The 12,759-nt window shown below is 48.3% G+C and overlaps 1 protein-coding gene and 1 long non-coding RNA gene across 5 annotated transcripts in view; both read right to left on the bottom strand.

The window, feature by feature from the left end:
• NOTCH3 (notch receptor 3) overlaps positions 1-2,331 on the bottom strand; it is a 57,706-nt gene extending 55,375 nt beyond the window's left edge. For 2 of the 4 annotated variants that reach the window (XM_079965837.1, XM_079965838.1), the window contains exon 1: positions 2,119-2,331. In XM_079965837.1, the coding sequence (XP_079821963.1) occupies positions 2,119-2,215 (97 nt within the window). In that variant the 5' untranslated portion in view covers positions 2,216-2,331. The remainder of the gene's footprint in view (positions 1-2,118) is intronic. The other 2 variants (XM_079965839.1, XM_079965840.1) reach the window with 1 other exon arrangement.
• Positions 2,332-7,133: 4,802 nt separating this feature from the next.
• LOC307209312 lies at positions 7,134-12,207 on the bottom strand. The gene is made up of 2 exons (XR_013835537.1): positions 10,378-12,207; positions 7,134-8,166 (listed from the first exon to the last, which is right to left on the bottom strand). It is a non-coding gene; the product is annotated as an uncharacterized lncRNA (long non-coding RNA).
• Positions 12,208-12,759: the final 552 nt, after the last annotated feature.

Below are 12,759 nucleotides of genomic sequence, written 5' to 3'. Positions count from 1 at the left end.
ATGTTCCCGTGTGGCTCAAAGCAGCAGCTCGGAGCCCTTGTCTGGCGCAAGACCGCCAGGGCTTCGGCAGCACTGCGGTGGAGTTGCTCAACCAAGAACAATGCCCTGTCTATGTCCAGCCAAGCAGCAAGCTGGCGGGGAGGGGAGGAGGGGATTCATATTCCCGGGCACCCACAATCCACAGCATCCCCGGCCTCCTGCGTTGGACGAGCCGCACATTCCCACGCACTGGAGCACCAGCTGGCCGGGAGCGTTCTAATAAGCAAGGCCGGCTTCCCCAAACCAGTCAGGTGGCTTCATGGGAGAGTGAAACCCAGGCTGAATAATAGCCCAACGTTCTATTTACCTTTCGCTGCAATTATCTCATCCCTGGCATACTGCTGCACGTTTCATAGGGCAAGCAAGTTGCTGCACGACACCCAATTAAATCATCTTATCTCCCGTTTGCATCACAGTATATTCCCAAGCGCACAAATGGGGGGAAAGCCGGCTTGGTGGGGGGGTGGGGAGGGAGAATTTCAAAGCAGACTGAGCCACTGCAACTCCCCAGAAGCATGGGAACTGGCTGGCCCAGTTGCTGAGCTGTGCACTCCCTAGCATGGCTCCAAGAGTTCCCAGTTTCACAGTCAGGGATCTGCAACTTCGAAGCCAGCCACAGACTTAGTTCCTTTGGGTAGGAAACAACAGTGCCATGCCAGGGCTATAGAACACACAGTGCAAGAGCAGGATTGGCTCGAGAGGCACTTGGGCAGCTTCTTGGGAATAGCTTGCAGCAACAATAAAAGTTTGTGCATCCAGCAGAATGTGAAAGGGGAGGGCGCGCGAGGGGGCGACAGCTGCTACTACATCTGCCCAGATCATCAACACCCTTCCCTTTGCTATCCTGTACACACAATGCGCAGCAACAAAAGCTCTATCAAATTCAATGTCAGTGTGGGTGTAAAGCCTTCCAAGGAGGCCATTTCATGACAATCCCAAAGGAGAAAAAGGGAGGCGTGGGCGTCACCCCTTAACCCACAACCACCCCACTTACCAGCAAATCATTTCACACACACACAAACCAGCACACAAGCTTGCTATACAAATATAAGTTCATGTATGTACCTCTTGCATATATTCCATGAGAGAGGACGAGTGTGCCTTGCACATGCAATGCATTTTATGCGTTTTTAAGCATATGATCATGCGCACATTCACAGACAAACTCACATACACCAGTTGCACAATCATGTGCACTAAATTCTCAATCCATGCCGTTTACCAAATGCATTTGCATGTCTGCACAACAGGCGTGTTAAACCAAACATTTATTTCCTCCTTTACGCTCTTACACAAACTCCAGGCTTTGGCAGAACCAAACTCCACAGCATACCCGGTTCAATAAAACCTCAATGGGATACCATAGAAAATTGAAAGCTTCTCCCTCCGCCAGCCTGTCCGAGCAAGATTTGCTTTGCAAGGAGCCGAGAAAGAGAAACAGAGCGACGGCTACAGCGGAGCCCGAGAGAAGCCAGATCCGAAATCCACGCTCCGGTTTTTCCAGCCGCTCCGGGCTGGGAAGCTTAAACTGGCTGCCGAGAAAGTTTACTTCAAGTAAATAAAAAGTGCAAGATTGTTTCCCCGCAGCTCAAATCAGTGCCGGCGAATTAGCACCCCCCGCCCGCCCGCCAATCCAGCCTAATCGCTCCCTCCCCTTCACACAATCGGTAATTAAACAAAGATCATTTATTTTCTTTGTGGCCCGTTCCGTAACCCTTTCCCCTTCCCTCCCCTTCTTCTGGCGTGGGGGGGGGGGTGCGGAAGAGAGAGAGAAAAGGACGGGGATCTAGCCGGGAACAAGGAAAATAACTTCAGGGTCCCCCCCGCCCCACCCGCTGCCCGGACTGGAGGGAGGGAGATGGCGGCTCAAGGCACCGAGGAGCGCCAAGGGGACTCCGAGAGGCTCCGGCGAAGTTGCTTGAAAAGTTTGAAAAGAGGAAACGAAGAGGCCATCATCAAGCCCGGCCGAAGCGGCGAGGGCTTTCTTCCCACCCGTGCTAGGCTTAAGGAAGCCGGAGGGGCGAGCGCACTGTGTCCCGTCCTCCCCCCCCCCCAAGACACCCCCGAGGTCCTCCTTACCTGCTCCCCGGGTCAGGCGCGCCAGCAGAGCGATGCCCAAAAGGCTGCAGCCCAGCCATGCCCGCCACGGGCCCCCGCGCCGGGATGCCAAGCCCATTCCCCCCTAAAGTCCTGTTGCTGCCCTATAGATCCATGGAAGGGGCCGCGCCGAGGCTCCAGCCAGACACCAGGACACCGAAAGCGCGGCGGCGGCGGCAGCGGCAGCGGCGCCTCCTCCTCGCTCCCGGACCCTGGGAAACTTCTCGGAGTGCGAGCGGGGCGGGGCGACCCCGCTGCCCGGGGGCGGGGTCCGCACCCAGCCCGCCTGGCCTGGCTCGGCTCGGCTCCCACGCTCCCTCCTTCTCTCTCGCCACCCCCCTACTCGACACCCCCCACCGGCCCCTCCAGCCCGGGCGAGGATGGGGCGCAGGGAGAGGGAAAGGAGAGAGAGAGAGGGCAGCGTGGCGCCGCGCAGGATCCCGCAGGCGGGGAGACGCGCGCTCTCCTCGGTGGGGTCGACTTTGGCGGGATGGGTCTCTCCCGAAGTTGCCCCCTCCCCTTAGGCGCACATCTGGGCGCCTCTGGGGAAGCGGTGGGGCGGGGAGGCTTGTGGGTTGCTCCTTTGGCAGTCGAGGCCAATGTAGGCTTGCTGGGTTTCGGCCCAGCGAGGCGGATTATTTTTAGGATTTCGGAGGTGGGGGGGCTGCAGGCGAGGGGGAAGAGAGGAGGGGGAAACTGCCGTGGAAGGCTTGGCTCAGGTTAGGCACTGTTGAGCCACCAGGCCGCCTCGCATTTTCCCACACACGAACTCTCCCGCGAACTCTCTCCAAACGTGACCAAAAAAGTTGCTGTTTTCTTCAACGTCCCAATTCCCCAAGGAGAGGGGAAAGTTTCCATCCTTCCCCCACGATGAGGGGTGGAGGCAGCAGCAGCAGCAGCCCAGAGCAACGTCTGCTTGTTTCCAGTGGCACAAACCCAGGAGCCGGGCCGTGTAGCTGGGCTAGGGCGGAGGGGAGGCACAAAGGAAAATCTAAACGCCTTTCCAGAAATTTCTTATTTCTGGATTCTCGAAGGGGGCAAAGAGCTTGCTGTTTGCTACGCAGATCTTTGACGACTAAGGAGCGAGTGTGGGGGCAGAGGGAGAAGAGCATTTAACATCCTAATGCAGTGGTTCCCAATTAGCTAATTACTGAGGACCCCCCACCCATTTGTGAAAATTTTGATAACTCTCTGGTAGTTACCTCTGCAAAGCAATTTTGAACAAAATGTGGGACAGCCCCTAACAAGCAAAGGATTTTAGGTACTTTAAAAAAAAACCCTAAAATTTGTGATATTACCATGCAAAATTTGACAAAAATTTAGTTGGGGGAGAGGCAACTAAATTGCTTGGGTGCATTCTGTGGACCCCCAGGGGTCCCCATACCCTTAATTAGGAACCACTGTCCTAGTGGGTTCCAGATTTGTGTAGAGATTGTGCTGCATCACAGCATTTTCCTAAGCTGAATCTTCAAACTGGGCCCGAAAACTCTGGCATTATGATGCTGCTGCTGTTGTTCCAAATGTGTGCAGCCTTTTGATGGGATATACAGTAAACTGACATGAAATCATGGGGGGGGGGGGTAAGACTATTATAATGATTCTAGCTCGATCAATGGGTATATGGATTGCCTGTTCAGTTCACATAACAGCTATAAAAAAAAGGGTTTACCAAGCTGTTTTCATGCAAATGATCACTGGAACTCATTGCCACAGTATGTGGATCAAAGGGATAACAAGACCATTACTGTACAAGGATTTGATAAGCCAATGACTTGGAAGATAATCAGAACACAGAACCTTCTATCAAGAGACTAACATTCATCCAAAAAAGGGTAGAGTAGAACATAATCCTAGGCTGTGTACACATCATACATGTAAAACCCAAAGAATCCTGGGAACTGTAGTTCATTAAGGGTGCTGGGAATTGAGTAGTAAACTACAGTTACCAGGATCCTTTGGGGGAAGCCATGTGTTTTAATTGTCTGGTGTGTAGGCAGACCTGGTCTCCAGTGGGACAGGATAACAGAGCACATTTGGTCCCTTTCAGTCTCCTTTATGCTCAGTTTGATTATGTTAGATGAATCAGTTTTTTCAAAGGAGGGCTTGGCTCCCTGCTCTACCACCAACACACTGTGTGACCTCACATGAATTAGTCAGCTTCTTTGGCTTTCTTCTTCCATACTCTAGCCATGCAAATAATGTCCCTGCCTTGCTTCACAGCAGCAAGAAGACCAGCACATCCAGACTGAGACTTCTGAGTGCCATGATGACAAAGCAGCCACACATCAGAGGAGAAGCCTCCCCTCCTTAGCCATGGGCAAACTCAGTTTCTATCATCAGCTTCCTACACTTGAAGTATTGGTTGCTGGCCTAAGGTCTACAGACCTGCCCATAGCCGTAGCAGAAATCATCACCACCAAGCAATTAGTAGTACAGTACAGTGGTACCTCGGGTTAAGAACTTAATTCATTCTGGAGATCCGTTCTTAACCTGAAACTGTTCTTAACCTGAGGTACCACTTTAGCTAATGGGGCATCCCGCTGCTGCCATGTGATTTCTGTTCTCATCCTAAAGCAAAGTTCTTAACCCGAGGTACTATTTTCTGGGTTAGCGGAGTCTGTAACCTGAAGCGTCTGTAGCCTGAAGCGTCTGTAACCTGAGGTACCACTGTATAGCAATTCAGGTGTTCCAAATGGCTCATGTACATTAGCGCATGGACAGCTAAAACATACTTCTACACCTTATGGTATCTGAAGAAGTGTGCATGCACACGAAAGCTCATACCAAGAACTAACTTAGTTGGTCTTTAAGGTGCTACTGGAAGGAATTTTTTTATTTTGTTTTGACCTTATGAAGATTTAGCTCTGGATCCTCATAAGGGTCCGAAAAATCCAAGGGGCAGGTCTATAAAATGACCATAGTACTACGGTTAGAACCAACCAAGATTCACAACGTGTGCGGTATGAGCTTTTGAGTTTTGTAGCACACTTCCTCAGGCACAGGATGTTTGCTTTGTTCAATTTTTGTGTAACTTAAAATCTCGAACAACACATTGGATGCTCTTAATAAAAGCAGGGCATTTTGCTTCTGCTTGCAGAGTTTGAAAGCTTTCAGCCTTAGTAATTGTCTCACTTCCATCTGTCATGTCTGTCTGCTGAAATCCTCTGTGCCAGTGGGCTAAGGACAGGAGTAAGTGTTTGGTGCCCAAGTCTGAGGAGCGGTGGAACCAGTCTGAGCGAGCCAGGCCCATTCCTTGCTACAGGCAACTAACTCACATCTGGCTGCCTGGCTGCCTTCCATAGGAATGAGCAGAGATCTGGGGCCAGGGACTTTGAGGAATGTTCAGGCTGCCACTCTGCACACAGGGTTCCCACTCATCCTTTGCCAAGACTCTCTCCGAGGGGATGAGAAGCAGCAGATCACACATCCTCCCTCATTGCTGGGACTCTTGACCCACAGCTAGACCCTGAAACTAGGCCCTAGCCCTCCCCAAGCCCTGCATTACAATCCAGGCACCATTATTTCTCCCTTTCTCCCATCCCTTACAATGGCCTAGCAGACTTCAGGCATATCGGATCTACTTTGCTTTTTACTGGAAATCCCAAGATCCACCAACCAGAGCTAGATAGAAAAGGCACACATTTCGAATTAAATAATTCTGAAACCAGGAATTTGCTCTGAGTACCAGACATAAACTAAGCTAACTGCCGTTCCACACAAAAGTCCTAATTGGACACCCCCCTCCCCCAATTTCTTAATTACCGTGGTACCTCGGGTTACATACGCTTCAGGTTACATACGCTTCAGGTTACAGACTCTGCTAACCCAGAAATAGTACCTCGGGTTAAGAACTTTGCTTCAGGATAAGAACAGAAATCGGGCTCCGGTGGCGTGGCAGCAGCAGGAGGCCCCATTAGCTAAAGTGGTGCTTCAGGTTAAGAACAGTTTCAGGTTAAGAATGGACCTCTGGAACGAATTAAGTAATTAACCTGAGGTACCACTGTATCTGCTGCGGTGTGAGATAGCCATTTTGTTGTTAAAGAACTGGGAATCAGAAATCCTTGCCCCACAATACAAAATGGCAGCATTGTTTTTATCCTCATTACATTGATTTTTCAAAATCAGACAAAATTGAGGCTGAGTGGAAATTGCTTCTGCTCTGCTTCTACCCTATAACTGCTAGTTAGCATGTACATTTTAGCACCAAGAAAATGGAGAGGGCCCTAGCTTCATGGTAGAGCATAAGCAAAAGGCCCCAGCTTCAGTCCCTGTTTTTGCCACTCAAAAGGATCAGGGTAGGCAGCAGGGGTGCCAACTTGAATTGCATAATTGATTACAAGACGCAGCATACACACACCATTTGAATGGCACTGCCCATCTATTTTGGGGGCGGGGTGACCACACATGCACACAGAGGGTACCCTGCAACATTTTGTTGTAGGGTCCCACTTGCTATGTACTGTAACTTGGGACTCATGCTGTAGTAACTGGGCAGCTGCTTCACTGCATCCCTAGATCTAGATCCTTTAGCTTGGAAGGTTGTTGGTAACAGTGCAGTAAAATGCATGTATTCCTTTAAGTGATTTTTATCCCACCCATCTCAGTTTGAGGTGGCTAACAACCCATTTAAAACAAAAATATGGTGAACATGCAGTGGTACGGGGGGAAGGATTTCGGCAAAGAATTACAGTGTTCACTGCACCATGAATTAATACCATGTGGGATTGCAGAAAGTGCAGAGACTTGGTCACAGGAGCCAGTTCTCAAAGCCAAGAAGCCGTGCGAGAAGGGTACCTTCTTAGTAAGGGAATTCAAGTCACATGTTGCCACTGTGTGAAATCACTTCTCACAGGTTTGTATTCGTGAGCAATGCAGCTCCTGACTTTGCTCTGTGTGTGTGACTCTGTGCAGGTCCCTGATTCTCTGCCTCTGCCCCACCCCCCACCCCACACAATGGCACCTGTATTTTTCCACTAATGAATTATAAGAAGAGTAGAAAGAGCATGTGCTGCTTTAATTAGGGGCCCTTTGAATGCGTGAAAATCAGGAGGAACAACACATCAAAATCTAAGTTAGAAGCTAGCTGTTTATGTTTTTGTCAAACAGGCCATCACTGATCAATGACAGAAAATACTTTAAAACTCAGTTGCTGTTTTTGTTTAACAAGTTGTTTGCTACCAGATCATCTGTAGAAGCGACAAAAGTTAGGCTAGGAGCAGAAAGAGATAATTACTGTGGTTCCTTGTCTCATGGGACACAAATTTCATCCCATGTTTGCTAGCAACCTTGGCAATAGAATCAGGAATGTGTTGGTGGAATTTGCTGATGTCATAAAGCTGAGAATTTGAAATGCTGAGATCAATAATCCAAATGGAGATTGCAAAATTATACAGATTGAATTGGCTGGCGTCATAGGCCTTGGATAAAATAAAAGGGGTGGCCTTAAGGTGCATCCTGCCCCACAGCAAGGTTGCAGTCTCAGTATGCCCACCACCAAGGACTGACTTCTGAGTTGACATGTAAAAGAATACATCATTAGTCAACTCCATTTTGCCTTGCATTGTCTCTATACTAAGCAATTTACAGACATTTCATACATTTGCAATTTCTACTCCCTACAGTTCTGCCTCAGATGTTTATTTTCTGAATGAATAGTGGTGTGCACCTGGGCAGCCACAGACCCTCCCAAGTGTGTTGTGGCAGAAAAAGGGAGACAGAACTTCAAAACGAAAAGCTGGGCCCTTGTATCATGATGTAGGCAGGCTTTAACTTCTGCTGAAAGAAATTAGTGAGAGCCATTTCACACTTGCAGTGCAGTCCTGTCTACTCAGAAGTAAACTTCACTGAGTTCAATGGGCTTACTTCAGTTAAGTGTGTACAGGTTTTCAGCCTTATCGGGGCAAGAGTTTTCCATTTTTCTACTAAGTGCCTTCCAGCAAAACCCATTGATGTTAGAAAAGAAGACACACTTCACTAATTACAAAGAGCACTAGGAGACTTCCAGTGGCAGACAAGTAGAAAACTTATTTTCTGGATACAGTGGCACCTCGGGTTACATACACTTCAGGTTACATACTGTCAGAGCTGCCCGAGGTCCCAGCTCACAAAGGACCAACGCCAGTCCGTTGTTATGTACAAAAGTCTTTATTGAAACGCAGTTTCAATTTCAAAGCCGCGGCGTGCAGCCCTACGTCTTAAACCCTAGACCGCTGAAGCTCCGTCTGAATCTCCTCCCCCCAGACACCAGTTTAAGACTCTAGCCTTGCTCCACCTCTTCCTTTGCTCTTTCCTCCTCTGGGTCCGCCTGTCCGCTGGGGTCTTGCCCTTTCTAGACTCTTCTGACGCTGAGTCCCCTGAGTCTTCCCCCTCCCTCCGGCGGGCTTTAGGACCTGGTTCCCAATCCGGGTTACCTGCTGTGCCGCGCGCCTGTACATTCGAACTTGGCGCGCGCGCCCAGCCGGCAACCTTCCTCCTGACCGTTACACTGCTCCTGTCACTGCTTCCCCCTTCGGAGAGGCTAGCTGGACCTGACCTCCCCTCCGTTCCCTCACTCTGCGATGGAGGCGTGGCCAGCCCTGATTCATCTTCTCTCCCTGCTGGAGGAGAAGCTGGTCCTGATACATGGGACTCTTCCCCCCACTACGCTCTGGTGGAGGAGCTGGTCCTGATCTTTCGCTGCTGCTTTGGGAGTCCCCGCTGGCCCCTTGCTTCTGGTGTGTCCCCCCTGGGACCCCCCTTGCCCTGGCCGTCGGCGCCCCCCTCTGGGAATCTTCTGATTCGCTGGAGAAGCTCATGGAATCTCTCGGGCCACTCTCATACTCCCCTACGCTGCCCTCAGATTCTTCCCCTTCGCTCTCCATTTCCTCTCTCCCCTGTGCCTCTGCTCCTGAGCCCCTGACACATACGCTTCAGGTTACAGACTCCGCTAACCCAGAAATATTACCTCGGGTTAAGAACTTTGCTTCAGGGGGGGCCACTAGGTGGCGCATCGGAAGATGGCTGACAATAACATCTCTCCGACCCACACGAGGTAATTTGGAGGCTATGATGGGGGTAATTAGCCTCCTTAACCCCCCCAGGATTATGGGGGGGACGGCCCTTGCCTGCTGTGCCCTATACCACCCCCGAATTTGTGGGGGTGGGGGCACTAGGCACAAAGCCCTCCTGTGGGATTTTCGGCGCTCCTCGACGCCGTCCCCGATTCGCGCCGCTGGTTGCAATGATCTTTAAAAGAAATAATTTGGATATGATTAATTGCACATACATCAAGGAAAAAGGGGAGTAAATACTGCTGACAGAAGAGATCTCTGATAACAAGACAACAATAAAATACGAGAAGAACGTCAAGATACGGTAATGACTGAGGGGCAAGGGGGGGAAAAAAACCTGCCTCTACCTTTTTATGTGATTTAACAAGAATCCCCCTTCCCTAATGAGTCAGAAATTAAGGACTTAAGCTGTGGATTTAAGGCTGTGTGGAGATAAACTTTCGATCCAAAGCAATGTTTCAAGATGAAGCTGGAAAGCTAAGAGTTTTGGAGTGACGCAGTCAGGAAAAAATGCCGTTCGCCATTTTGTGAGGCATTGTGGGAGCTCTTGGGTCTGGGAGGAGAAAGAGAGAAATAGAGTTGTTTACATATCGTGAATCAACTCCTTGGTGGGACTTAAGAGCGACAAATGCCAAAATTTACGATGGATAAAGTGATGTTATCTACGAAGGAGATATATGGAAACCATATGGACTTAGTGAAGGAACGGGAAATCCACACAGGATTATTACACTTGCTATCGGCTTAAGGAGACTAACAGAAGAGATCGTAAAGGAAAAAGAGAAATTATACGAACAAGATATGATGTGGCAACACCAAGATAAGACTGGATAGAATTATGAACTTTGTTTGGACTGATTGGGACTGATTTGGACATTAACGCAGTAATAAGAAGATGATCTGAATTCCCCTTTGGATCTTGAAGTATGGGTTCCCCCAACAAAATTTAAAAATTTGGCTTTGTAATTTGGAATTTATATGATGTGATTTAATTTGATGTGATTGGCCAGTTAATAAAAAATTATTTAAAAAAAAAAAAAAAGAACTTTGCTTCAGGATGAGAACAGAAATCGTGCTCCGGCAGCGCAACAGCAGCGGGAAGCCCCATTAGCTAAAGTGGTGCTTCAAGTTAAGAACAGTTTCAGGTTCAGAACAGACCTCCGGAACGAATTAAGTACTTAACCCGAGGTACCACTGTATTGTATGAATTGGCCCTAAAGAGAATAGAGAGAAAGGTGAAAATTCAACAATAGGGGAAGAGGCATGGGAAGTCTGTGCAGACAAACCAATAATTGGAACCCTTGTTCCTCTTTAAATAGTGCAAGCTCACACACAAACTGGGAAGTGGTGCATGCACTACAACAGACCGTGCTACAGACTGTGCAATTTCTTCTTGTGCAATCTTCCATTACTGCTCTCTCTCTCTCTCTCTCTCTCTCTCTTGCACACACAAACCCACTGTCAATGACCCTAACGCTCCAATCTTCTAACACAGTTACTTGGGAGTAAGTCCCATTGTACTCAGTGGGACTTCCTTCTGAGTAGGCAAGCATAAGTTTGTAGTCTAAAAAGTGAAAGGTCATGTGTCCAGGGTGACTACAATAAATAGTTTGGCTACCTGCTATTACCTATTCAGTTTGAAAGGTCAAACAATAAGAGAGACCTGCAGGCATTGATCAGTCATAGAACTGGTGTAATCACAGGCAAAACAAATTAGATTTTCGGGTGTTACACATTTCCATGTGGAAGCAGAATGTTGTGTTCAGTACCCTGGAAAAGACTGCTGGTCATAGAAGTAGCCAAAACTGGAAACAAAAAGTATTTCCAATTAAGTCTGATGCTGGCTGTGAAGAGTTGCAGGATAACATCACAGTATTAGGAAAGTAGTTCTCAAGCTTAGGAAGTGAGCCTTCCTGAATATGTGTAGGCAGTTGTCAGGTTCAAGTTTTTCCATCATAGCCCTGCAGATAAAGGTTGCCACCTTTTTTTACTGTGCTGCTGTTTCTGTACTTTTAATAGCTGCTGAGCACACTCGAAACTGCAGGTGAAACTTTCCCTGTCCCTTTATTTCCATGATGTTAATTTTCTGACGCTTGTTGTTCTGCATGTCATGCTGCTGCTAAAGGCACAGGAAAGGGGCAAGTTTATAAAAGGTGGCAGTGCCACTCCATACATTCCTTAGGCATTCCACCATTCACAATCTGGCCCACCACAGTCACCGCAAGGATGGATATCAAATGTTAATGCGCTGGCACTGGGGATCCCTGAATCAACCTTCTGTGTTTTGCAAGGTTGTTTTGTTTTTGTTTGCTTGCTTCACAAGTTTTCTTCTCTGCAAGCCCAGATGCAAGCCTAAGTTTGCTTTGATCTTCCTGCCTCCAGGCCCAATACAAGAATGAACATTGTCAGCTGAACAGGCTTTTGTTTTGCCTTACATGTTTGGAACATGGAAAGCTGCCTTATACCCAGTCAGACCACTGGTCCATCTAACCCAGGCTCCATCTGCACTATGCAGTTAAAGCAGTATCACACCTGAGGATAGCTCAGTCAGTAGAGCATGGGTCTCTTAATCTCAGGGCCGTGGGTTTGAGCCCCACGTTGGGCAAAAGATTCCCACATTGCAGAGTTGGACTAGATAATTCTATGATTCTGTACCACTTTGAACAATCATGGTTTCCCCCCAAAGAATCCCAGGAATGGTAGTTTGTTAAGAGTACTGAGAGTTGTTAGGAGAGCTACAATTTCCAGAGTGGTTTAGCAACCAATACCTCTTCCCTGGGAACTGTGGGAACTGTGAGGGGAATGGAGGGCGGGATCTCCTAACAACTCTCAGTACCCTTAACAAAGCCAATATTCTTTGGGGGAAGACATGACTATTCTTCGGGGGAAGACATGACTTTGGGGGAAGACATGATAATGCTTTGAATTTTTGTGCAGATAGGGCCTTAGTATTGTCTGTTACCCTGATGCAGAAGCTTTCCTAGGTATCAGAAGCGCCTTACAGAGTACCTGGAGATAATGGGGACCTTTTGCATGCTAAGCATGTGCCCTTTACACATGCTAAATTATATTATGATTATTACATTTGTATACCACCCTAAACCCATAGATCTCAGGGAGGTTCACAACATAAAATTCAAATGTTGTTGTTGTTTAGTCATTTTGTTGTGTCCGACTCTTCGTGACCCCATGGACCAGAGGACGCCAGGCACTCCTGTCTTCCACTGCTTCCCACAGTTTGGTCAAACGCATGCTGGTAGCTTCAAGAACACTATCCAACCATCTCATCCTCTGTCATCCTCTTCTCCTTGTGCCCTCCATCTTTCCCAACTTGTGCAACTCCATCTTTCAGGGTCTTTTCCAGGGAGTCTTCTCTTTTCATGAGGTGGCCAAAGTATTGGAGCCTCAGCTTCATGATCTGTCCTTACAGTGAGCACTCAGGGCTGATTTCCTTCAGAATGGATAGGTTTGATCTTCTTGCAGTCCATTGGACTCTCAAGAGTCTCCTCCAGCACCATAATTCAAAAGCATCAATTCTTCAGCAATCAGCCTTCTTTATGGTCCAGCTCTCACT

This window comes from Podarcis cretensis (assembly GCF_951804945.1).
Source record: "Podarcis cretensis genome assembly, chromosome: 2".
Classification (NCBI taxonomy): Eukaryota; Metazoa; Chordata; class Lepidosauria; order Squamata; family Lacertidae; genus Podarcis; species Podarcis cretensis.
Note: the sequence above shows the minus strand (reverse complement) of the source record. Positions and strands in the feature narration are given on the sequence as shown.